Source organism: Acanthochromis polyacanthus, chromosome 22, assembly GCF_021347895.1.
Source record: "Acanthochromis polyacanthus isolate Apoly-LR-REF ecotype Palm Island chromosome 22, KAUST_Apoly_ChrSc, whole genome shotgun sequence".
In the NCBI taxonomy this organism is placed as follows: Eukaryota; Metazoa; Chordata; class Actinopteri; family Pomacentridae; genus Acanthochromis; species Acanthochromis polyacanthus.
Window position 1 is genome coordinate 28,337,358 of NC_067134.1, and position 24,429 is coordinate 28,361,786.

Below are 24,429 nucleotides of genomic sequence, written 5' to 3' on the forward strand. Positions count from 1 at the left end.
TACTTTTAGAGTTACAGAACAAACTGTACATTTCTCTTCCTGTTACAGAGAAGCTCATCAAAGCCTGGAAAAACACCAGAAATCAAACCAGCAAACTTCAAAATAAACCAATAACAACTTACTGAATGCAAACAGGCAGTTTAAAGATGAATTCAGACATTAATTTTACTCGTTATCTTATAGTGCAGATTCTGACACATCTGTTTGTTTCATGTCTGATAATTCTGCTGATGATCTGTCAGCTGGTTGGAGAAGCAGCTGCAGTGAAATAATCACACCGACTGTTTCTCACCAAATCTGGCTGCAGTCGTTTTGAACATGGTGAAACTCACCGTCAGGCTGCAGAGCTTCTTCTTCTTCTCTTTGCTGATGAGTGAAGAACATTTCATTCAGTTTAATTCTCTTTAATCTGCGTCCAGCTGCTTCTAGTTTTGGCTCTAGACTGGCTTTTATTTTCCAACTCCACCGTCGTTTTGAAAAAAACAGACGTTTGTCACACTTTGATGATCTCAGATAAAAATCTGTGGAGTTCATGATCATCTGTCCAGAGGCCCCAGAGCAGCATCAGAAGATCCTGTGGAGCTCAGACAGTGAGAGGAAGATCTGAGCTTTTACAGCTACAGTGATTTCAGAATCATTTCCTTTATTCTATCTGCCTTTGTGTCACTGATTAAAACCTCCTATTTATCATCTCAAGTCAGTTTACGTTTGTTCTTTATTCCTAAAATTGTCCCAGCAGCAGAAAGAATAAAACTAATAAATAAAACTAAACGTGCTTTCAGCCATAAGGATCAGACGTAATGTGAGATTACTGAATTCATCATCCACATCACCATGACAACTGGATTATTTATTCATCCAATAATCAGTATTTTTATGAGCAGCATGAAAGGAAAACATGATGAGAAATAAAGTGACTCCTACATCTGAGCAGCTTCTGGACAAACAGTGATGATGATGAGCAGATCAATGATGTCCCTGCAGCTTTTCTTTCTGTCTTTGGCTGTTCTCAGACTCTGTTCCATTTTAAACTTCTCACAGTGCTTCAGGATTACAGTATATTCTCATCAGAAATATGTAAAGCTGTACACACCTGCAGCCCAGGAATCATTAGTTTAGATCAACTCCAGCATGAAGGAGCGCAGAGACGATGCAGAACAAACCAGCATTAGTTTGTCTCTGCTTGAACAAACTACCAGAAATGACTCAGCTGTTGACTTTCTGTCATTATTCTCAGATTTGACTTTTTCTGACTTTCTGCCAGTTAGTTCACACCTGATTCAGCTCACCTGGATTCACAAACCATCCGACCAATCAGCATCACTTCCTCCCATACAGCCTCAGTCCAAACCAGGAGGCGCCACCTGGTGGTCGGAGGAGGAGCAAAACACAGGAAACACCAGCAGCTGGGTGTCAAACATGCGGCCCGCGGGCCAAAACCGGCCCACCAGAGGGTCCGATACGGCCCCAGGATTCTTAGTGTTAAACTTCCTGAGTGAAAATGAGTATTTATTGTGGAGATATTTAAAGACTTTGAACACTGTGCAGTTTAATGTGAGTCAGCAGCTTCAGGACAACAGAGTTTGGTTTGGTGGAACTTTATTGCTCTAAAGTGAGGCGTCATGTTTTTATAGGTTATTATTCAGTCGTTTTACTGTCCGCTTCTCTTCAGATCTAATTGGACTGAATGTGGAACCTGAACTAAGGTGAGTTTTTCTGTCCAGTTTCATCTCATAGATAAATATCGTACTTTAACTCCATTAATCTGATGTTTTACAGATGACATTGCTCTTATAGCTGCTGCTTTATTCCTGCATTTTTCCTGCGTTTTTCCTGACTTTCCAGAGATGTCTCCATTGAATGAGCATCAGTGTCTTTGATTGGGTATTACCTGGGGCATGTAGCCAATCAGACAATCCTGTAGGCGGGACTTTGTCCACAAGCGGTAAAAGCAGCACATTTTTCAATTAATGTAAATCAATACATTTCTTTTTTTTTTGCTGCACATGTGGTTTTACTGTCAATACCAACTCTCAGAAACAAGACATGTTCATCCTGTTCAGGGGGGGACTGTCCATCTGTCCTGGTGGGCCGCTGGTCAACAGCTTCCCCCGGACCTGTAATCAGTAAATTGTAACGGGATTTTAAATTCACCAGCAGCTTTTTCAGTGATTCTGGCCTTACTTTATCAGCTCAATAAACACACAGACCAATTAGATACGAGTTCAGACATCCCATACGATGTTACTCAGCCAATGAAGTCTCTCCATGGCAGCTGCTAAAGTTTAGCGGCTAAACATCGAAGCTCTGCATTCAGAAAATAGTGGAGAGAGACAGACAAGAGGAGGACAGACAAAATAGAAAGACAAATAAGCTACACCCAGAGGAAAGTCGCTCTGCACATGCTGACCATGTCTGGATCAACATACAGCTGGAAGCCAGCTTCTCAACTATGAACATAATCGAAACTAAATCTGGTTCCAGACTCACCAATCAGCTCCAACTCTAACACCGTTCAGAACAAATTCAGAATACTGGCAGCTCAGTTCTCCCATTAAGCAGCAGGGATACAATGGGAGTGATAGAAGACAGAAAAAAATACAAAAGTGTTCAACTGTTTAAATCTTTTGACCAAAGATTTAATTTTTTATTGCTAAAGATGTGCATAAGTTGGTTCAGGTTGTTCAGTCATTATTATTTTTTGAAGTTCTGCACTTTATTTTCAGTTATATCAAATATTATTTATTAATAAATGTTTTTGAACCGTACTGAATTTATTTGACGGTCAGTTATTCATTACAGGCAGACTCTAATAAAACTACCAGGTCACATCAACATAAATCACACTAATTCAGGCCACACATCATGGTGTTCTGGACCTTTGCTTTAATATATCAGCACGTCTCATCTCCAACTCCTCAAAATACTCGCACATCACTCCGGTCCTTCAAGCGCTCCACTGGCTTCCGGTGCACTTATGGCCATAAACGGGTGTGCCCCCCCGCCTACATCTCAGAGCTGTTGGCAATTTACCAACCTGCCAGGACTCTACGCTCGTCTAGCCACACCTCCTTGGTTGTCCCCAGGGCAAGGTATAAAAAGTATGGTCCTAAGCTTTGGAACTCTCTTCCAATGGAAGAGACTTCCAAAGACTTACAGTCCATTTCTGATCAGCATGTGCTGCCAGCGGCTGTATAAAAGGCAAACAATGACTGGGAAACTCAGGATTTTATCCACACAGCTTTCTAAAGGCCGGTGAAGATACCGTTACCCAGGAGGACCAGATTTTAATAAGTGAAAACCAGGACACTTGGCCCAGCAATGAGATCCTCAGATGATGCTGAAGTTTACCTGGGTTAGTGGAACAAAGAAAAACTATGAGAACCAGGACATTTTCATCACTTTCTAAAGAACAACCAGGTGCTTTGGTCGCCCTGTTGACACCTCCCACACAGATCAGATGTGGGCTCACATGTGAAATAAAATATCCTGACGTTAAAAGTCAGAACACACACAACTCCTGGAGATGGTTTTTATTTCCACCTCAGTCTGACTGTGGACTACCAAACTACTTCAGTTTTATTTTCACACATTAATCTGATATTTCAGCATCATTTCAGACCCGTTTATGGAGCTACTTTTATATTCTAAAACTGATTGCAGAATTTTCTTCAGGTATCACAAGGCAGCTCTGTTTTAGCTTTTAGGGCGCGTTATATGAACCTTTGAGCACATTTCTGAGAAGGAAAGAAAAGAAACCAAAAGGTGAGATGTAGCACACAAAGCTACAGATTCTCTGGAAAAGCCGGATTTCCAGATGTCTTATTTTATACGTTCCTTAAATGCCAGATGTTTCAACCTGGTCAGCATTTTATTTCATTAATTTCAGAGACATTAATTAAATCCTGCACAGATGAAATGTTAGTTTCTGTCTACGAAACACAGCAATAAGAAACCATGAGATGCTGAAATCAGAAGTTTGAACTGAGCCTTTTTGGTTTTTAAAGAGCTGACGTTGAAACTGAAGCTGTTTAGCGTCCTGGTTCAGGTCTGGAAGCTCGCAGTGATGCAGAGTCCAGTTTAATGGTATTACCAAACTATCAGAGTCTTTTCCGTGTTTGCTGGTAGAAAACTAGTTAAAGTTAGTTATAACCAGTCAAGAGGCAGAAAAACTGTCTGGATAATGTTCTGCTGCTCCACCAGTAAATAAACTAACAGTTATTATATCAAATACCAGCAAACCAACAATTTTATCAGAATTTATCCCAGACCACCTGTCAATCAAGTATTCTCACCCTCTGATGTCACTAAAACTTTGCTGCTTTTCATAAAATTCAATATTGATTTATTTTATGATCAGACACCTGATCTCTAGTTTTAACCATGAAAACCAACAAAAAGAAAAAATCCTGAGCTGTAGAAAAGCTGTGTTTCATGTTTTAGTTGTTTGGAGTTTTTTGGATCCAGAACCTGTCAAAGCAGTGGTACTGCAGGTTTTACACACTTCCGGGTTGGCTTCATTATTCAGGACCGGTTGCTACGTCCATCTGTGTTATACATGTCATACACATGCCTTATACATGCCTTATACATGTATGTGGTTTAACTGACACCCGGAATCTTTGACATGTGAACAGTTTCTACCCGGACTTTTAAGGAGATGCACACCAAAACATGGCGGCCAATATAGAGCAAATTTTCCAAGATTTTATTTTGAATAAAATCCGAGAGATTGAAGACCAGAATGAAGACAGAGCGAAGTATGTGGTGGTTTGTTTCCGTCTGTGTTCTAGTCGCTCATAGTTCTGAGGATTGTTTAGAGAAACGACCAGAAAACCTCCGGGAGCTCCGGGTTAGGGTTAGCCCTGCAGCTAGCAGCGAGCTAACCTGTTACAGACATGTCTCATAGTTCTGTATTATAGTTAAACATCACAGTTATCCATCAGCAGGAGTAGGACAGCCTGGAGGAGAGAAACGAACAGAAAACCTGAGCTCCGGAGCTGCACTTAGCAGCGAGCTAACGGTAGCCGCTAGTTAAACAGCAGATTGAACCATCAGCTGGAGGACAGAAACCTGGAGGAGAGACATCAGATCAGCTAGAATAAAGACATTAGATCAGCTGGAATAGACACATTAGATCAGCTGGAATAGACACATTAGTGGGACTTATTGAGGTGGAAACACAGAAACAGCTGGAAATAGTCGGTTAAAGATGAAGCTGTTGTTCTGGAGTAAAAGTAGAAGTGTGGAGGCTGTTTTTAAAATATTAGATGTTTTCTGCTTAGTTTCATTTAGAAGAAGCCAGAGTCCTCCTAGATCTGTATGTTCTGGACGTTTCTGTCCAATAACAGGTCCAGCAGCAGGTTTACTGTGTTCTACCAGCAGTAATGGTGTGTTTCTCTGTCTGGTAGTCTTCTAGCAGTGCTTTAGTGTGTTGGACTAACAGTAATAACGTGTGTTTCTGGATGTTTCTGCATTCTACCAGCAGTAATAACGTGTGTTTCTGGATGTTTCTGCGTTCTACCAGCAGTAATAACGTGTGTTTCTGGATGTTTCTGCATTCTACTAACAGTAATAACGTGTGTTTCTGGATGTTTCTGCGTTCTACCAGCAGTAATAACGTGTGTTTTTCTGTCTGATGGTCCTCCAGCGGTGCTGAGGCGGTTCCTTCTGGGGAAATGAAAGCAGCAGCAGCAGATAAAAGCACCTCAGACAAACACGAAGACTTCAGAGGCTCACAGAAGAAGCACAAGAAGCACAAAAAGCACAAAAGCAAAAAGAAAAAGAGGAATCGTGACAAAGAGAGCAGCTGTGAGTCTGGAGCTGAAGTGGAGAGAGGAAGCAAACGTCAGAGCAGGTGAAGCTTCAGAGCATCCATCAGATTAACATCTACACTTCCAGTGTTCCTCCGTATCTCCTCCTGTCCCACAGAGAAAACACGTTATCTGTAGAGTATTAATACCTTATTTATCTGTAGAATATCAACAGAAAACACGTTATATGTGGAATATTAACAGAAATACAGGCCAGTCAGTAGCAACGCTGTTAAATTACAATTAATCACATATTTCTGGATAATAACTTGTTCATTATGTGCAACCAGAAGGGATTTATCTTCACAGCGATCACTTTGAACAGGACAGTTTGTGTTGCTTCAACCCAAAGGAAACACATTTGAGGCCTTTTCTTTTCCATCTTTGTCAGTAAACATTAGAAAATGTTCTGTTGTTGCTTTAATCTTCTGTTCAGCTCCATTCTGCAGGTTGTTGTTTAAAAATGTCATCCTTTCAGCATTTATTCCCACTGCTGAAATATATTCATGTCCTAAAATCAGAGTTCAGATTAAGTTTGTATTCAGATTCCTGCTGGTCCTGAACTTTAGCAGCCTTCAGGCCGAGTCCTGGTTTCTGTTGACTCAAAACTCTGGGTTTGATGCTGATGCTTCTACAAAAACACCAACAGGGTGTGAAGACACACCAGCAGACAGACAGAGGAAGAGCTGAGGAAATGTTGTCATTAAAAGCAGGAATCTGTGACTAACTGCCTCTTTACCATTAAAGCAGGATTTCAGCTTGTTTCAGTCTGCGTATTTAACGTCTATGTGGCTGCTGAGTCTCGCTAACTTTACTCTCTGCTGTCAACAAAGAACAGTCTTCAGCAGGAGGATCAGGAGAGCTTCCTGAAGAGATTTTTACATGAATCATTTTAAAGATGAGTTTCCAGTCTGACTGAAGGAAAGCGCAGACTTCAGAAACATAGAATGATCTAACGTGTGCTGATTTATCTGGTTTGTTTAGATCAGACTGAGCACACAGTACAGGGTTAGAACACAGCGGGCGTTATGAGGAGGACAGAGGGTCCTTTCTGTCACTTTATGAGGTGATAAACCAAACAGAAGTCAGGATGGAGCCAGAGAGACAACAGTAAGTCCTGAGAGATATCATACCTCTGGATGCTGATCGGGTTTCTGTGCTCTGCTGTTGATGCCTGGCTTTAAAATCGCCACGTGTCCAGAGAGAAATCAGCTGTGGAAGTCCAGTTAATGAATCTACAGCTGATGGAGCCACAGCTGATGGATGTACAGCTGATGGGTCTACAGCTGATGGAGCCACAGCTGATGGATCTACAGCTGATGGAGCCACAGCTGATGGATCTACAGCTGATGGATCTACAGCTGATGAGTCCACAGCTGATGGGTCCACAGCTGATGGGTCCACAGCTGATGAACCTACAGCTGATGGGTCCACAGCTGATGGGTCCACAGCTGATGGATCTACAGCTGATGGATCTACAGCTGATGGGTCCACAGCTGATGAACCTACAGCTGATGGATCTACAGCTGATGGATCTACAGCTGATGGATCTACAGCTGATGGGTCCACAGCTGATGAACCTACAGCTGATGGATCTACAGCTGATGGATCTACAGCTGATGAACCTACAGCTGATGGATCTACAGCTGATGGATCTACAGCTGATGGATCTACAGCTGATGGGTCCACAGCTGATGAGTCTACAGCTGATGAGTCTACAGCTGATGGATCTACAGCTGACGGATCTAGAGCTGCAGGAATCACTGTCGTCGTCCCAACATCCGAGGAAAGACAGATACTGTTCAGGCTGAATGCTCAGCTCTCCATACAGCCAGAAAGCATCTAAAATCTGTTTCCACGGAGTCAGACTGAGCAGATGTTTGGGAGTTTGAGCTAAACTGCTGTTTCATGGAACTCTTAATTTCCCTGAATCTCTGAAGCAAAGAGATCAAAGTTAGCGTCAAACTTAGAGTCACATTAATGGGAAATATGAAAGACTGAAACAAAGCTGAATTCTCCTTTAACTTCTACTTTTCAAATGTGCCTAACTCAGGTTTTATGTTTGCCTCATAGAAGAGGAACACCGACAGAAGCCAGAAAGGAGCGAGGTAAGTCCGTTAAGGTCTCTATGAGCATCATTAGGGTCGTTTCAGGACAGAACAAACCTCTGAATGTGATCCAGCTGTAGATCCTCTTTCAGGGCAGGAGAAAGCCTCACCAGGGTTATGGACCTCTGAGCAGCTCTAAAACTCTCCTGTGCAGGTCTCAGTGCTGATTGGTTAAAACTGGTGAAGACAGATGCTGATTGGTTAAAGTATGAGAGGAATGATGCTCTCTGGTCCTCACTGGTCTTCTCTTTAACGTCTTCATGTTTACTATAAAGTTCAGCAGATAGATAAATAATAAATGTAGACTCTTCTACCTCTGGACCACTGACTGTTTGTTGTTTTGACTCGCTGTTGGACCAAACGGACTGAAAAGGCCGATAATTGGAGCTGTTTCTGTAAACGTTGGAGCCTCCTGAGCTCCATCTACCTGTGTGTTTATTTATTATGCCGTTATAAACCTGTTAAAACTGATGAACTGTCTGTGTAGGCGCTGATCATGAGAGTAAATCCAGATGCCACAAGCAGCACTCCACAGGAAAGAAGAAGAAGAAGAAGAAAAGGAGGAAAGGTGAAGAGAACTCGTCAGATTCTGACTCGGCGTTCGTGTCAAAGCAGAGAGAAAGTAAATGTGGTCAAAGCTTACCTCTGAGACGACAGGAGGAGCTTCCAGACATCATCCCCAAACAGGTAAGATGTCCTCAGGTTGTTCCTCAGATACTCTCCTCCATGTTTACACCTTTGCTTTCAGTATCAACACACGTCTGGGATCAGGCTTGTGAGAACATGGAGGAGCTCATCTGGATCAGTTCAGGAGAAAGTCTTTTACCTTTAGTCTTTCTGTCTTTCCCTAACAGGACAGCTCCAATCAAGGAAGAGCAGATGAGGAAAGACTCGGTCGTCGCTCTCTGTCACATTCCAACTCTCGCTCACATTCCGACTCCAAACACCTCCACCGAAGGTCCAGGACTCGGTCCAGATCCGGGTCTCCGGGATGCAGGACTCGCTCCAGGTAGAGAGATTTCTGAGAGAAATGAGAAAAGTTAATAGGTTTGGTCACTCATGTTCCTGCAGGATGTTCAGATGTTTTTACACAATACTTTCATGGTGATGATCTCAACTTGTCATCCAGGACTTTTTAAACCTTCTCCATGCTTAACTTGTTCTGATGTTCCATCCTGACTTCATGCTGCTGCTGGTAGCTCCTCAGAAAAGAGGAGGGATCTGGATGAAGCTCTCCGGTCCACCAAGAGTCCCTCAGAGCGTCTTCAGCCTCAGCTGGACCTCAGACCCACCGAAGCAAACATCAGGCTGGAGGAGATGACCGAGTCCAGAACAGAAGATCAGCCGGAAAAACCAGGAGAGAGCAAAGGAGAAGCAGCAGAACAACCAGGTAGGACTTGGTTTGGCATTACTTTTGAACCGGCAGTCGAGTAAGAAAAGAAGTCTTACTTTGCTGACACGTCTGCCGTCTGCATCAGAGCGTCAGACGTGTGCTGACGTGATTAAAAGGACACGGGGCCATTTCTGCTGCAGGAACTTGGAGGTTTGAACCTTTTATGAGCCTCAGGAACTCCTGTCAGGACAGAAAATAGAATGAGAACACAACCACAGGGCTCTCGCCAGCGCATTTCAGCGTAACGACCCGTTACGCTGTCTAACGGCCCGTTACGCTGTCTAACGGCCCGTTACGCTGTCTAACGGCCCGTTACGCTGTCTAACGGCCGTTACGCTGTCTAACGGCCCGTTACGCTGTCTAACGGCCCGTTACGCTGTCTAACGGCCCGTTACGCTGTCTAACGGCCCGTTACGCTGTCTAACGGCCCGTTTCGCTGTCTAACGACCCGTTACGCTGTCTAACGGCCCGTTTCGCTGTCTAACGGCCCGTTTCGCTGTCTAACGGCCCGTTACGCTGTCTAACGGCCCGTTTCGCTGTCTAACGACCCGTTACGCTGTCTAACGACCTGTTACGCTGTCTAACGCTGTCTAAAATGCTGCTGGTTGTGTTCTCATTCTATTCCTTCTCCAAACAGGAACCATATCAAACCCCAGTGTTCTGTAAAGCTGCCTGAATGGGTTAGGGTTAGGATGCTGTTTACCTCCCAGTTCTTCTGATGTCTCTGTGGTGTTTCCTGAAGCCTCAGGTTGTGGAACCTCCCAGTCCACCTCCACAGAGCCCAGCTTCCTCCAGAGTAAACCAGCAGAAGGTCCAAAGTGTCCTCCAGCCGAAGTTAAAACAGCAGCCAAGAAGAAGAGGAAACAGTCCAGGTCTCCACAGAGGAACAGGAAGTCCTCAAAGAAGCAGAAGAGGTCCAGGTCTCCGTGTCGGAGCTACAGGAGGGGGTCCAGATCCAGGAGCTCCTCCCTGAAGAAGAGATCCCGGTCCAGGTGGAGTGATTTAGAATCTGATTAGTGATTTAAAATCTCTGATCTTCAAACAGCAGGTAGAGGAGTGGAGTTCTCTCCCATAAACCAAACATAGAGATGCACCGTGGAGAGGTCCTGCCCAAATAAATCATGTCAGAAGAGCTCATTCTTTCTAGTTACTCTTCTCATCTGGTAAAGGTTTTTGTGTTTTTCACATCATCATGCAGATCTCCAAGTATGAATGAGTTCTTTTAAATCTGCTCTACTACAGTTTTAAAATCCGTTTTCTGTTAAATAATGCTCATTCAGTAATTAAATGATATTTCTGAGGTTTTTGCTCTGAGATCACAGAAAACTTTTCCATTCTCTACTATACTGTTTAGTCTTTTTCAAATCCTTTGTTATTTCGTTTATTTCTTCATTTCAAATCCAGTTGTTTAGAGCAAACGACAAACTCTGGGGATTAAAGGCGAGGCACGTCGTTTTCAGTGTTTTCATCCTCAAACAGTGACTTTCTTCCTGGTAGGTCTGAGTAGAATCATTTCTGGGTTATAATCAGTAGAACTGCTCAGTAATCAGCTTCATTAGTGAACAGCTGTCCAGGTGAGAGAGGCGTGGCCTAACCCTACCCCTGTATAAATACGTATGTGACCAGAGGCTCTAACGGGGTTTACCATCACTTAACGTGTGCAGGTCTGGAGGGCGGAAGTCGTGGAGGTCTCGTTCTCGGTCGGCGTCTCGCAGTCGGAGGAGGGTCGCGTACAGCCAGAGGGACCGCTGGAAACGAGAGCCGAGTCACTCCCCCGTCCTCATCCTCCGGAAAAATAGATCCCCCTCCAGGAAACACGGCAGCTCCAGCACCAGCCCTCAGCGCATCAGCGACCTGGGTCAGAAAAACACCGAGATGGAAGTCAGACTGACTGTTTGACCTTTCTGTCCCACTGTGGTGAAACAATATATTTATTTAGTCTGCTTTAACTTTAATTGAATGGAAGCAAACCAGAATAATAAACCAGAATAATCTGACCTCAGAGGGAAACAGATGGATGCATTCTGTCCATCAGCCAGCAGGGGGCGACTCCTCTGGTTACAGCAAGGAGTCAGACTTCTGCCTTGATTTATCATTTTTCTGATAAATTTAGTCTCACTAGTTTCTCTTTGCGTTCACCACTAAACATCTAACACCTTAAACCCTCTGCAGGAACACTTCCAGATTGTTAAAGTGGTTACTAATCTAATACAGTCCTTTGTAGTGCTTCTTGTTTTATTTTATGTGTCTGTAAATCAGTTCCCTGATGTTTCTGCTCATTCTGTGTTTGTTCCCAGATAAAGAGCAGCTGCTGGAGATTGCCAAAGCTAATGCTGCTGCTATGTGTGCCAAAGCTGGGATGCCCATCCCTGCCAGCCTGAGGTCCACGGTGCTTCCTCTGGCTCTGCCCACCATGGCCATGAACGCCGCCATGGCCAGTATGACTGCTGGTACGGCTTCTGTTACCTTTATTATCCATTATTAACTGCTGGGCTGTTCATCCTCAGTTATTCTGCTCTGTTTGACTTGGAGCTGAGTCACAGATCTGGTAATTCAGCTGGAAGGGCGTTTAGGAGGCTGGGATGAGTCCTGCTGCCTGGAAAACTGGTCTATTCCATGATATTAGGACATTTATCATTCACACTTTTGTGATGTAATATAGTTTAAATGGGTTGTTTAGTGTTACTATGCAGGTTAATCAGTTTTTAATTCACTTATCTCTGGTTGTTTTCCAGCCACGGTGACGGCAGCTCTGTCCAACATGGGGACTCTGTCGTCGCTGCTGCCCCTGCCTTCCATCACCAACAAACCTCCTCCTGGTCCGGCTCAGGCCAGCATCGCTGCTCTGGAGGAGGTGAAGAGGAAAGTAGCCAAGCAGGCCAACAGCATCAGCATCAAGGAGTTCACTGACGTAAGGCTGGACAGATGACAGAACCGACCGTTCAGTTCGCTGTGTGATGGTCAGAGCTGTAGGTTCAGATTTAAAAGGCAGAATTTTTACTGCAGCACAGAATTCTGCTCACTGATGAAGTAGAATTAGAGGATCTGCTAAAGAAATCTACTAAAACACCTGAGAATAAAACAGAATAAAACCTGAGTTAGAACAAAAACTGCAAGAACCTCAAACAGAAGTCCAGCTGCTTTTTCACCAAAACTCTGAGGGTTACCAGAACCTACAGCCGTGTGACTTCCTGTGTGTTTGCAGAAGTGTCAGATGATCGTGGACAGTACCGGAGAGCTGCCCGTGGCGCTGCCTCATGTTTCAGATGAAGAGGATGATGGGAAACCGTTTGGAGGATCGGCCCTCAGAGAGCAGAAAGTCATCAGCTTCAGCATCAACGTAACGTCCCTCTAAGTCTACTGTGATGTTCTGAATGATGGAGACGTTCTACCTCCTAGAAGACACACGTGTAGTATAGATGATAGAAGTACTGCAGTGTTCTACAGCGGTACAGTGATGACTAACCCTCCAACACGGTTTCTGTCCTCCAGAACACGACGGTTCGTCCAGCGGTCCGCAGCGATGCCGGCATGGCCAAAGAGTTTCCGGTATCTTCAGGATCACAGCATCGAAAGAAGGTCAGAATTAGTTCATGAGGATTTTATAGCAGGTTTTAAAGTTTAGTTTCAGACAACAAACCGCTGATGAAGCTGAATTTAAACTAACAGCTTTGGTTTACAGTGCAGTTCTCTAAGCGGCCACTAGATGGAACTAAAACGTCCCCACTGACAGTAAAATAAAATCACCAGTTCCTGAATAAGTAGAAAGTCTGAGCAGACCAACGACTGATTCATGAGATGTTCTGTGTTCCTCTGTCCAGGAGGGAGAAGGTCTGGGCGTCTATGGAGAATGGGTTCCCATCGACAAAACCACAGAGAAAGCTTCAGTTTCCTCCAGGAAGGCTGTGACCAACGTTACCATGACGACCACCTCCTCCTCATCGTCGGACCCAGCAGAAGCAGTCGTTCTACCAGAAGCTGAACAGACGGGCTTTACCACAGACAAAGTGTTTCCAGACCCTCTGGTTCAGGTGAGGATCAGCCTGAACTTAGACTGTTTCAGTGTTTTAGGTCTTTCTTTGGTTTGGAGAGCTTAAAGGATGATTTTACTCCTGATCCTGAAAGTATAAGTGAATGTTTGGATAGTTCTGAGCAGTAACGTGTCTCTGATGGTCCCATGGAACTGAAGAAAGACGTCTGTGGAAGGTGGTGGGCAGAAATACACAAACACTGAATAAAAAGGTCTTAGCAGGACGACGATCCCAAACCCAGGAGATTATATAGAAGAGCTGAAAACTGATGAGGACAGTCCATCCCTCTGATCTGATCCAACATGAAGGCAACAAAAGTCCATTTAGAGCATCTGAGCAGAATGATGAGACACATCAGATAAAACTATAAACCCACTGATTTAAACTGCATGGACTTTAGTTCATATTTAAATGTAAAAACCATAAAGTTTCTATGTAGTGGACAGGATGTGGAATATTTAAACTTCCTGATGAACATGTATGAGTGTTCAACCAGTGTTCAGAGTTTAGTAAGCTTCTCTGACTTGGTTACCTGTGATTACCTGCGCTTTACGGCGATTGATTGATTGATCTGTGATTACTGATGACTCAGGTCTGTGCTGGTGAACCTGGTCAATGTGCAGAAACTCAGTACTGCTGAGGGTCTATGCTAAGCTAAGATGCTAAGATGAGCCCAGCTGTTTCTGGTTATGAACCAAAGAAAAGGTGATGAGACGGATGGTAAATCTAATAGAAACTAATAAAACCAAACAAAGGCTGACAGAGTTGACAACATAGAAGAAAACAACTGAACTCCTCAGCCAAACTTAAAGACCAGCAACAGCCCGAGTTAACTAACATGTAAACAATCAACTAAAGGAACCAGCGCCTCACAGTTTAACATCTCTAAACATGAACGACTTACCTCTGACTCAGGCAGGAGAAGAATGAATCGTCTGTGATGTCAGACAGGTGAGCTGTGGAGCTCCTCAGTCAGCTTTAGTCAGCGGTTCATCTCCTCAACAAAGATCCACCACATAAACCCAGACACCAGGAGGTGTAACGCCGTCTGTAACTTCCTGTTTCTCTGCAGCCGGTAGACATCACTCAGGCTGTGACCGAGAGGATCAAAGCTCAGAGGCGATTGGCTGAGAACCCCTATGACATCAGCGCCATCTGCATGCTCAGCCGGGCTCAGGAGCAGGTAGGAGAAAAACCCTTTAAAAAAAATCATCAGATCACTAGAAAAACCATTGGAAAAAACATCAGATTAGAAAATCATGAGAAAACTTTAGATCCTTAGAAGAACCTGAAGCTGTCTGTTCTGTCACTGCGGTGTAGATGAGGCTGATGACAGAAACAGCAGATTTAAACATGTAGATTACTGTATAGATGTGATTTTACATAATAATAAAGTACTGTAGTGCCATTTGAAATGACATAAAAGAACAAAAATAGTGTGTTATAATAAAATGTTAACCTGAGGGGAGAATATTATGATCAGTGGATTTATATTAAAATAATTTTTTACTTTTAGTTCATCCTGTGAGGCTGGAACACTCTTTACTTCTAGTTTTTCAGTCTTTTTTTCACAGGATGCTTTCAGGGTTCGAGGATCTGCTGGATGATTAGATGAAGATCCTCTGATGAACATCCGATCTTTATCTGATCTCCGTGTGTTCCTGCAGGTGGACGCCTGGGCTCAGTCCAACACAGTTCCTGGTCTGTTCACTGGTTCTACTGGAGCTCAGGTTCTCAGCTCTGAGGAGCTCTCCACCAGCGGACCTCAAGCCTGGCTGAAGAAGGTGAGACACCAGCAGACACAATAAAACCTCCATGAAGTCACTGATGGAAGCTTGAACATCCCATAAAAACACAGAGCTGGACTTTTCAGGTGTTAGTGACAAAATACCAACAGGAATGAAGAACGAGAGAAAATCCAGAGAAAAGCAGCATCAGAGCTAGAAGGCAGTAAATAAATCTTACCTTTAAACAGTGATGTTAAAACCTGTCAGTTTAGCTCCAATAACATCAACCAAAGACTGACTTCTAAACCTGAAGAGGAGCAACAGAGACAGACTATTAGTTTGGTGGAAAAACCTCCATCCACTGTGTGTGTAGTTACCTTCACCACCTCCAGGGGGAGACACAGGGTCAGATTCCAGGTTTAGTCCTTTGAGGTCCACAAATCAACAGTCAGTCTTTCTTCACCTGTTAGTCCAATGCAGCTTTGTATTCCTCTCACTGAAACAACCACAAACAGAGCAGCTGATGACTTGGAGTTTTTCTACTTCTGGTCAGGAATGATCATGTTCTCCGTGTTCAAACCGATGCCCAATGAAGGCAAAGAAACAGAAGTGTTATCAGTCATAATAATAATCTTTGGTTTGACGTCTGTTTAAAGTGTCGTTTCCTGTTTGATGCATAAATAAACAAGGAAAACCAACCTCTGATTTACTTCAGATTCAGTTCTAGACTTGATGTAACTTTACTTCCCGACCTTCAGAATTCATGTTTTCCTGTGGAGTTTTCTCACAAACCCTTTGAGTTCACATCACACAAACACTCGCTGTGGATCCTGAGGTCTGACAGAAGCTGAATGGATTTCCTTCCTCATGGAACCTCAGGTCCTGGATGATCTAATATGCTTCTGTGTTCTGATTAGGACCAGTTCCTCAAGGCGGCTCCGGTATCGGGGGGTGTTGGGGAGTTCCTGATGAGGAAGATGGGCTGGAAGACCGGAGAGGGCCTTGGGAGGAACCGCGAGGGCACCGTGGAACCGATCGTTATCGACTTCAAGGTGGACCGCAAAGGTCTGCAGAATACTGAGGCCAAGCCGTGATGTAGATTCTATTAATGAAGCTGGACAACATGCTTTGGAAGGAGATGATGGTCTGAGGGCAGAACAGAAACCTTCATGTTGACCAGTAACACTATGAGCCTCCTGGAAGCTCCTCTGGTCAGAGTTACTCCAAACCATTAACAAATTAAATTTAAATTTTGGGGGGGCGTTGATACTGTAAATGTGCTTCTTTACATCCAGAATCAACACCTCACCGACACGTTCTAATTAGGAAAACACTAAATTTATCATCAGATGGTGGCCGACACTGGAAGACTGACGTGTTCTACTGATAAAGGAGAGGACTGTATGAATAATTAGAATCCTGTCTGTGATGGTTGTTGTGAAGCTGATAAAGATTTCTATGTTTCAGGTCTGGTTGCTGAAGGAGAAAAGCCACAGAAACAAACCGGAGGACTGGTGGTAACCAAGGATCTAATGGGTAACGGGTCGGCAGCATGAACACACACCTGGATGTCCTGTAGAGATAAAACAGAACAGAGTTTTAGATGATTACGCTGCTAACCGTTAGCACTTTGCTCGACACTCCACCTCTTCTAAATCTATCAGCCAGCTTTGGAGCACATGTTCAGACGGTTTCTGAGTTTATGACAACATTTAGAGATATTTCGGCCTTTAGGAAGCTCAGAGCAGTAAGTTTACTGGATCGGTGGTTGTTTCAACGCTGTGACTAAAAGTAGGAAAAGTTTATCATGAAATAAAACTGAAGCTGTGATAGCAGCATCCATAAACCAGGAACCAGAGAGCTCAGTCTTTATAAAGATAGAATCTTTCCTCACCGTAACTTCAGTCGATCTTTGTCTAATCTCACATTAAATCGACTCCTCAAACTCTTAGTGAGTACAGTCCTTCTATAATTGATCCATAAGCGAGACTGAACATCAGAAGATGAAAATGACGCAGCACATTAATGTTAATTCAGTTCTGCATCCTTTAAATTATTTTATGTGAGCTGTGCTGCTTTTATGAACTAAACTTCATGGAGATTTCTGTGACTGTTAGAGCATCTATAAATAACAGAAGTAAAGATGGAGGACTTAAAGGTCACAGATGTAAACTATCCTACCCTTAAACCTAACCCTCATTTAAATGTCTTTGATGTTTGTTCACTAAAACAAACTAAAATCATTCCCTTAAGTTTCAACAGATTATTTATTTAGCCAGAAGTCTAAACCTTTAGTCGGTGCATCAGATTCAGCTCAGGGAATATCGGTGGGAATCAGATTACAAGACAAAACATTGATAAAGAATAAAATCGAAGCCCAGGAATAGAAAAAGAACATGGTGACTAAAGCAGCTCAGATAAAGCCCAGCATGTTTGAAGTGTCCATGTCACAGTGAAGAACATCAGACTGAGATGATACGGAGCTGAATGAGTGGAAAAGACGTCATCTATAGATGGAACCACTGATGTCAGCAGATAAACCAGAATACTGGAAAGTTCTCAGTCTGTAGAGGTTTAACAGGAGGTGAATACTGAAGCATGAAAACCAAAGATCAGCCTAAACTGCATCCTCTGAATCCAGTTTTCAGAGGAAAAAGGTGAAAACTTTGACAAAGAATGACTTTAATCCAGTAGAACACCTTCCTCTGACCAGAGCAGATTCTGATCACATCACTTCTGTTGGAAACCGTACATCAGAGTCAGCTGGAGGTTGATGGGAATTACTGATCAATGTTCTGTTCCACATGAAAACACAATCATGTTCCATTCCTTCATGACATACAAGGCAGGAGCTGCAGACATTTAAAATGACAGGACGTCAGGTTTTAATTTGATCTTCTGCATGTCTGACAGTCGTCAGTGCAGCTTTAGAATGTTCTTTATCTGTGTAAGTTCCTCCAAACAGCTGAGTTCAGGTCTCATAATTTGGACCCAGACCCACATTAGTAGTAAAGGTTCAGCCCTCTGCTTCACAGACCTCCAGATTCTACCTTCAGTCTGATGAAAGCACAGAACCAACACTAAAAGAGACAAAATCAGCACAAAAAGGCAACGTCACCACAAATAACACTAAAAGATGAAAAATCATCATGAAGAGAAGCAAAATCACAACAAAAATACAAAATCACCACAAAAAGAGGCAACATTACCAAAAAAAGACACAAAATCACCACAAAGAGATACAGAACCAACACTAAAAGAGGCAAAGATTCCACAAAAACACATAGAATCATCATCCTTCCTAAACACAGTGAAGCACTGGATGGGAAAGTCAAACCGGATGAATGTTCAACACTTTGTTTGTTGGTCTCTTTCATCTCATTCTGGTCTTCTATCCACACAGGGAAGCACCCGGTCTCTGCTCTCATTGAGTTGTGTAATAAGAGGCGGATCATGCAGCCGGACTTCGTCATGGTTCATCACAGCGGACCCGACCACCGCAAGAACTTCCTGTTCAAGGTGGGTCATTTAAATGTTCTCTGAAGGCTAAACTCATTTTTACTTTCTTCCTTAAAGATTCAGACCAGCTCCTCTGTACGCCTGAACCGAGACAGGACCAACACTGAAATCACCATGATAGTAGACCCACAAAAACAAGCAGCTATGACGTGTTCTGCTTCTTCCACCTGGGCTCAAAAACATCAAACAACAACTGTGTGGTGACGAAATTGGATTTATTTTACCAAAATCAACCCAAACTGAAGCCATAAAGCAGCTGCTGTCAGAGAGCTGGATGGAGAATGAGGGAGGTTTTATCAGCTGAGCCTCTGGATCAATCAGCTGATGAGCCTCCCTCACCTCTGGACACAAAAGACAGAGACACCTGGTGGACAGGTGGAGGAGTTAGCATGCTAACCCTGCTAACAGTATACATAAAGCACTAAGCTGATGGAGCTGAAGCTGAATTCATCTCAGATCTTCCTGTTCATTCTGAGTGTGGATCAGCTACAGATTACCAGCAGCCAGTTATTTAAAGTCCACTTTTATTGTTCTGTTTGTCTGAAAAGCTTGGAGGAGCGAAATAAAAGCTCCTCTAGACCCCAAAACGAGATCCAGAAAAGAGTTTTAGCCAATATGCCTGTGTAGGAACTAGATTACCTCTAAAACCAGCATCATCCCACCTAATTCCTGCTGTGCACGAAGACTGTTGTGTTCACGCCTGCAGCAGAACGTTTGTTTGAGATGTTTTAGAGTCTGCAGGAACAGGTGAAGAACAGGTGAATAGGGTACCACTAATCAGGAGGTCTAGAAGGAGTCATAGTTCCACTAATCAGAAGGTCTAGAAGGAGTCATAGTACCACTAATCAGGAGGTCTAGAAGGAGTCATAGTTCCACTAATCAGGAGGTCTAGAAGGAGTCATAGTTCCACTAATCAGAGGTCTAGAAGGAGTCATAGTTCCACTAATCAGGAGGTCTAGGAGTCATAGAACCACAAATCAGAAGGTGTAGAAGAAGTCATAGTCCCACCAATCAGGAGGTCTAGAAGGAGTCATAGTTCCACTAATCAGGAGGTCTAGAAGGAGTCATAGTTCCACTAATCAGAAGGTCTAGAAGGAGTCATAGTACCACTAATCAGGAGGTCTAGAAGGAGTCATAGTTCCACTAATCAGGAGGTCTAGAAGGAGTCATAGTTCCACTAATCAGAAGGTCTAGAAGGAGTCATAGTTCCACTAATCAGGAGGTCTAGAAGGAGTCATAGTTCCACTAATCAGAAGGTGTAGAAGGAGTCATAGTTCCACTAATCAGGAGGTCTAGAAGGAGTCATAGTTCCACTAATCAGGAGGTCTAGAAGGAGTCATAGTTCCACTAATCAGAAGGTGTAGAAGGAGTCATAATTCCACTAATCAGAAGGTCTAGAAGGAGTCATAGTACCACTAATCAGGAGGTCTAGAAGGAGTCATAGTTCCACTAATCAGAAGGTGTAGAAGGAGTCATAGTTCCACTAATCAGGAGGTCTAGAAGGAGTCATAGTTCCACTAATCAGGAGGTCTAGAAGGAGTCATAGTTCCACTAATCAGGAGGTCTAGAAGGAGTCATAGTTCCACTAATCAGAAGGTCTAGAAGGAGTCATAGTACCACTAATCAGGAGGTCCAGAAGGAGTCATAGTTCCACTTATCAGGAGGTCTAGAAGGAGTCATAGTTCTACTAATCAGGAGGTCTAGAAGGAGTCATAGTTCCACTAATCAGGAGGTCTAGAAGGAGTCATAGTTCCACTAATCAGGAGGTCTAGAAGGAGTCATAGTACCATTAATCAGGATGTCTAGGAGTCATAGAACCACTAATCAGGAGGTCTAGAAGGAGTCATAGTTCCACTAATCAGAAGGTGTAGAAGGAGTCATAGTACCACTAATCAGGAGGTCTAGGAGGAGTCATAGTTCCACTAATCAGGAGGTCTAGAAGGAGTCATAGTTCCACTAATCAGAAGGTGTAGAAGGAGTCATAGTTCCACTAATCAGGAGGTCTAGAAGGAGTCATAGTTCCACTAATCAGAAGGTGTAGAAGGAGTCATAGTTCCACTAATCAGAAGGTGTAGAAGGAGTCATAGTTCCACTAATCAGAAGGTCTAGAAGGAGTCATAGTACCACTAATCAGGAGATCTAGGAGTCATAGTTCCACTAATCAGAAGGTGTAGAAGGAGTCATAGTTCCACTAATCAGGAGGTCTAGAAGGAGTCATAGTTCCACTAATCAGGAGGTCTAGAAGGAGTCATAGTACCACTAATCAGGAGGTCTAGAAGGAGTCATAGTTCCACTAATCAGGAGGTCTAGAAGGAGTCATAGTTCCACTAATCAGGAGGTCTAGAAGGAGTCATAGTTCCACTAATCAGGAGGTCTAGAAGGAGTCATAGTACCACTAATCAGGAGGTCTAGAAGGAGTCATAGTACCACTAATCAGGAGGTCTAGAAGGAGTCATAGTTCCACTAATCAGGAGGTGTAGGAGGAGTCATAGTACTTAATGACACAGCCCCATTTTAAAGCAGATTTAAGTCTTTTTGGGTAAATGTTTGAGGTTTTCCACTGCAGCTACTCTACTGGTGTATGAACGTTGGTGGTGGTTGGAGGTCAGGCTGCCCCAGGGCAGCTGTGTCCACAAATGTAGTTTACCACCACCCGAGTGAGAATGTGTGAGTGAATGAATGATGGATTCGGGTTAGGTGAACAGAAAAGCACTATGTAATTTAATCCATTATTATTATTATTATTGTTTTCTTTGATGCTTCCATGCTGTTTCTGAATCCGTGGTTGTTTCCAGGTGACGGTGAACGGAGTGGACTACCAGCCTCAGACAGCCAGTCCCAATAAGAAGCATGCTAAGGCCATGGCAGCTACTGTGGCCCTGCAGGCTCTGGGAGAGGTAGAAATGACCAGCATTTATTCACCGTACTTTAAGAACACAATACAGCTCACCATGAAGTCTATTTTCATGAGTCTAATTCATCCTCACCATCCCTAAATAACAACTCCTCATCCTCCTCTAATATCATCCACTGAGATCAGATGGTTTTTAATTGTGGGACCTGATGACTCTGAGACATGCAGAATATCTTAATGTTGGATTTAAATTCAGCCCTGATTGTTGTGATACTTCCTCAAACAACTGAATTATAGTTATAAAGGAAGTTTTAGTAATAAATACCTGTGGATTAAACTCCAGACAAGGTGCCAAATTTAACCCTCAGAGGAGCTTCTGGGTGATTTTTCTCTGCAAAATAAAGGAAACGGCACTAAAGTTCTGATCAGAATGCACAGAATTTATGTTGCTTATTTAGGATCCTTGTATTTTTCTACCGTATTTAATGAGGTCGATGTGCTTATTGTTAATTACTGATGACGGCTTACTGATCAGCTGGTTGCATTCTAACGCGTTTTATTTCCTCTAAGGTTCCTGTCGATGGACCAGGACTCTACACCGGTCCTGTCTTCACAGCTGCTTCTACTGGACCTCTGTTCTCCACATGAACACCACTGGACTGGCCCAGAGGGTTTTATCACAGCAGACATTTTGATTTGTCAGTCAGGAGAGCACCGGTGTGGTGGTGGTGATGGCCACGGTCGACTTTACACATCTGAAGGTCCAGGAGAGTCCACATGGAACAGATTCATCATCTCTAGAAGAGTCTGAGTCCATGTGGCGGCTGCTCTACAGCCAGTAGAGAGTTTACAATCTGCTGGATCACAGTCCTTCAAGTGGACTCCAGAAGCAGCAACAACTTGACCTCACCGGTGTCCACCGGTGTCCACCGGTGTCCACCGGTGTCCACGTCTACCAGGAGTATCGTCACGTCTTAATGAAGGTCCTGTTCTGTTTGTTAGGGTGGACGGACTGACTGCAGAGCTGTTGCTGCTTCTCTTCATACATGTTCCAGTATTCCACACTATTACTCCGTGTAGTGGAGTCCATCATGGTGTTCAGTTAGGTGGTGCTCAGATTCTTGTGGAGATGATAAATCTGCATCTCTGAGGCTCTGGTGGATCTTCTCCTGAGACATTAATAAATCAAACTCTGCCTCTCCAGCTGCCAGGGGTCAAAACATCTGCCCTGAAAACCACCTTTTCTGCTTAGTTTAACTTCTTGATCCTAGTTTTTGTCGTTTTTTTGTCCGTCCATTATTTCCACTCAGAACAAACACTGTAGACACGCGATGAGTTCATTTGTTTATGACGGGGGAGGTGGTTGGGACTGGTAGAGGATCAGTGCATTTAGAGTGGACAATGTGTGCATGTACTGTCTGTCTGTATGACCCATGTATGTATGTAAATATGACTCATGTTTGATATGGTAGCATCATTTTAGCTGATAAATACTTTATTCTCAGACACTAGTTTCTCTGGTGGTTGGTCTCAGCAGAGCTGGTCTGGTAACTGCAGAGTTTTCTGTAAATCAAAGTGTTTTGTTCTCCGTTGGTCCTGATGCGTTTGTGGCCTGAGATGTTCCTCAAAACAAGGCTGGTGAAGTTCAGCCTCCTAAAGATATGTAAACAGAAATAAAGAGTATATTTATGTTATATAGTAGAGAAAGTCACGTCGTCTTTCTTGGCATCGATGATGAAGCTGAATGTGAACTTTCTTTCTTTACAGTTTTTTGTTTTTTTCAGCAGAACTCTTCCCTGATGTTTAGGTGTTTCTTAGTAGAGTGGTGTTCTCAGCCAGGATTTGGTTTCTCCTCAGATCTATAAATGTCATTCTCCAACATATCTGGCTCTCACAGCTCCAGATCACCACAGCTCTGTTCTTCACCATCAGGACCATACATCTACTGTGGCAGCTCTGGTCAGGTTCTCACCAAACATCTGAACTGACTTATCTTTGTCTGACCAAACAATGTTCTAAGTAGGAGCTGTGAAATTATGATGAAGCCCAATAATGTCAGACCTTCATGATCCAACACCGTCATCTGTTACAGCTCCTCAGCTATAGAAGCTCAGGTTGAAGAAGACTTTTAACCCGTTGCGCTTCAGTGTCCCACCTGTGGTACACTTTGAGATCTGCATAAGCAATTTGCTAAATGTCTGAAACTGCAAACACGATTATACAAACACTATACGCCGATGGAAAGCTTAGATTCTCATGAATCCGCCGGTATAAACCACTTTCAGATGCGATTACCACAGCGGGTGAGAAAAACACATTTGTCCGACAAACAACGAATATTCATCCATCCGTTCTCTATACACGGCTTTAACGTACACAGAGCGACTCACATTTCCGGGTTCATTATTACACACAGATGAAAATATTCCACAAAAAACGGCCATAATCCAACCTTTTACATCAGATGACACAAGCCAGTAAACTATTTTGTCCAAAACATGTCCTGAAGTCGGTATAAAATCCACGAATTGGTCGTTTTCAAGGAAATGCACCTCGCGATGCGCGTCCAATATTCCCTGTATTCCTCATCATATTTTTATTGACAAATAGAATATTAGTGATTTTTTGTACTGAAAATGGCTGGAATTGACTGCAGCTTACTGCTGCAGCACCTTCAGTTATAACAGATCTCAGTTCAGTCAAATGGAGTGAGTTTAGAAACTTACGGATTACCAACCGGGTCAGAAGGAAGAAACTATCACTCTCTTTGGAAGATTCCTACATAAACTATTTCAGAATGTGTGAAACATGCTAGCTTACCTGCTCTATTACCTGAAACATACGTTCATTAATTGGGGATAAAACATCTCAGTTTCAGTCCTCACAGTGGCGTCTTTCTGGTGCTTTTGTAACGATCATCCTGCAGGAAGTTCTGCGTTCTGTTCATCTGTCCTGAGTGTTCATGTGCTTGTTAAACATCTACT

At 43.3% G+C, this 24,429-nt stretch overlaps 1 protein-coding gene and 1 long non-coding RNA gene across 52 annotated transcripts; one reads left to right on the plus strand and one right to left on the minus strand.

Annotated features, from left to right (window-relative positions):
• The first annotated feature begins 4,624 nt into the window (after positions 1 to 4,624).
• Positions 4,625 to 23,139, plus strand: LOC110957779 (protein SON). Of its 50 annotated transcripts, none has more exons than XM_051943312.1 (25): positions 4,625 to 4,760; positions 5,651 to 5,857; positions 7,887 to 7,921; positions 8,409 to 8,608; positions 8,776 to 8,930; positions 9,121 to 9,311; positions 10,057 to 10,306; positions 10,979 to 11,172; positions 11,612 to 11,764; positions 12,050 to 12,225; positions 12,520 to 12,654; positions 12,807 to 12,893; positions 13,136 to 13,345; positions 14,418 to 14,528; positions 15,013 to 15,129; positions 15,990 to 16,137; positions 16,540 to 16,608; positions 18,476 to 19,510; positions 19,610 to 19,915; positions 19,984 to 20,153; positions 20,256 to 20,357; positions 20,491 to 20,626; positions 20,760 to 21,031; positions 21,066 to 21,488; positions 22,016 to 23,139. In XM_051943312.1, exons 1-18 carry the CDS (start codon positions 4,675 to 4,677, stop codon positions 18,613 to 18,615), a joined length of 2,664 nt encoding a protein of 887 aa, XP_051799272.1. In that variant the 5' UTR covers positions 4,625 to 4,674; the 3' UTR covers positions 18,616 to 19,510; positions 19,610 to 19,915; positions 19,984 to 20,153; positions 20,256 to 20,357; positions 20,491 to 20,626; positions 20,760 to 21,031; positions 21,066 to 21,488; positions 22,016 to 23,139. The 50 variants fall into 50 exon arrangements, with proteins under 50 accessions (XP_051799272.1, XP_051799276.1, XP_051799273.1 ...); XM_051943316.1 differs by having other exon boundaries at positions 19,984 to 20,119; XM_051943313.1 differs by lacking the exon at positions 20,256 to 20,357 and having other exon boundaries at positions 19,610 to 19,711; positions 19,746 to 19,915; positions 19,984 to 20,221; positions 20,423 to 20,626.
• On the minus strand, positions 6,873 to 7,859 carry LOC127532188 (uncharacterized). Of its 2 annotated transcripts, none has more exons than XR_007939579.1 (3): positions 7,439 to 7,859; positions 7,319 to 7,363; positions 6,873 to 7,168 (listed from the first exon to the last, which is right to left on the minus strand). It is a non-coding gene; the product is annotated as an uncharacterized LOC127532188 (long non-coding RNA). The 2 variants fall into 2 exon arrangements; XR_007939578.1 differs by lacking the exon at positions 6,873 to 7,168 and adding an exon at positions 7,232 to 7,288.
• Positions 23,140 to 24,429: the final 1,290 nt, after the last annotated feature.

Coding starts and splice junctions, on each gene's coding strand:
- LOC110957779 (XM_051943350.1), top strand. CDS start 4,675: ATGGCGGCCAATATAGAGCAAATTTTCCAAGATTTTATTTTGAATAAA. Junction 8,931..9,120: donor GGATGCAGGACTCGCTCCAG/GTAGAGAGATTT, acceptor TGCTGCTGGTAG/CTCCTCAGAAAAGAGGAGGG. Junction 11,173..11,611: donor TCAGCGCATCAGCGACCTGG/GTCAGAAAAACA, acceptor GTTTGTTCCCAG/ATAAAGAGCAGCTGCTGGAG.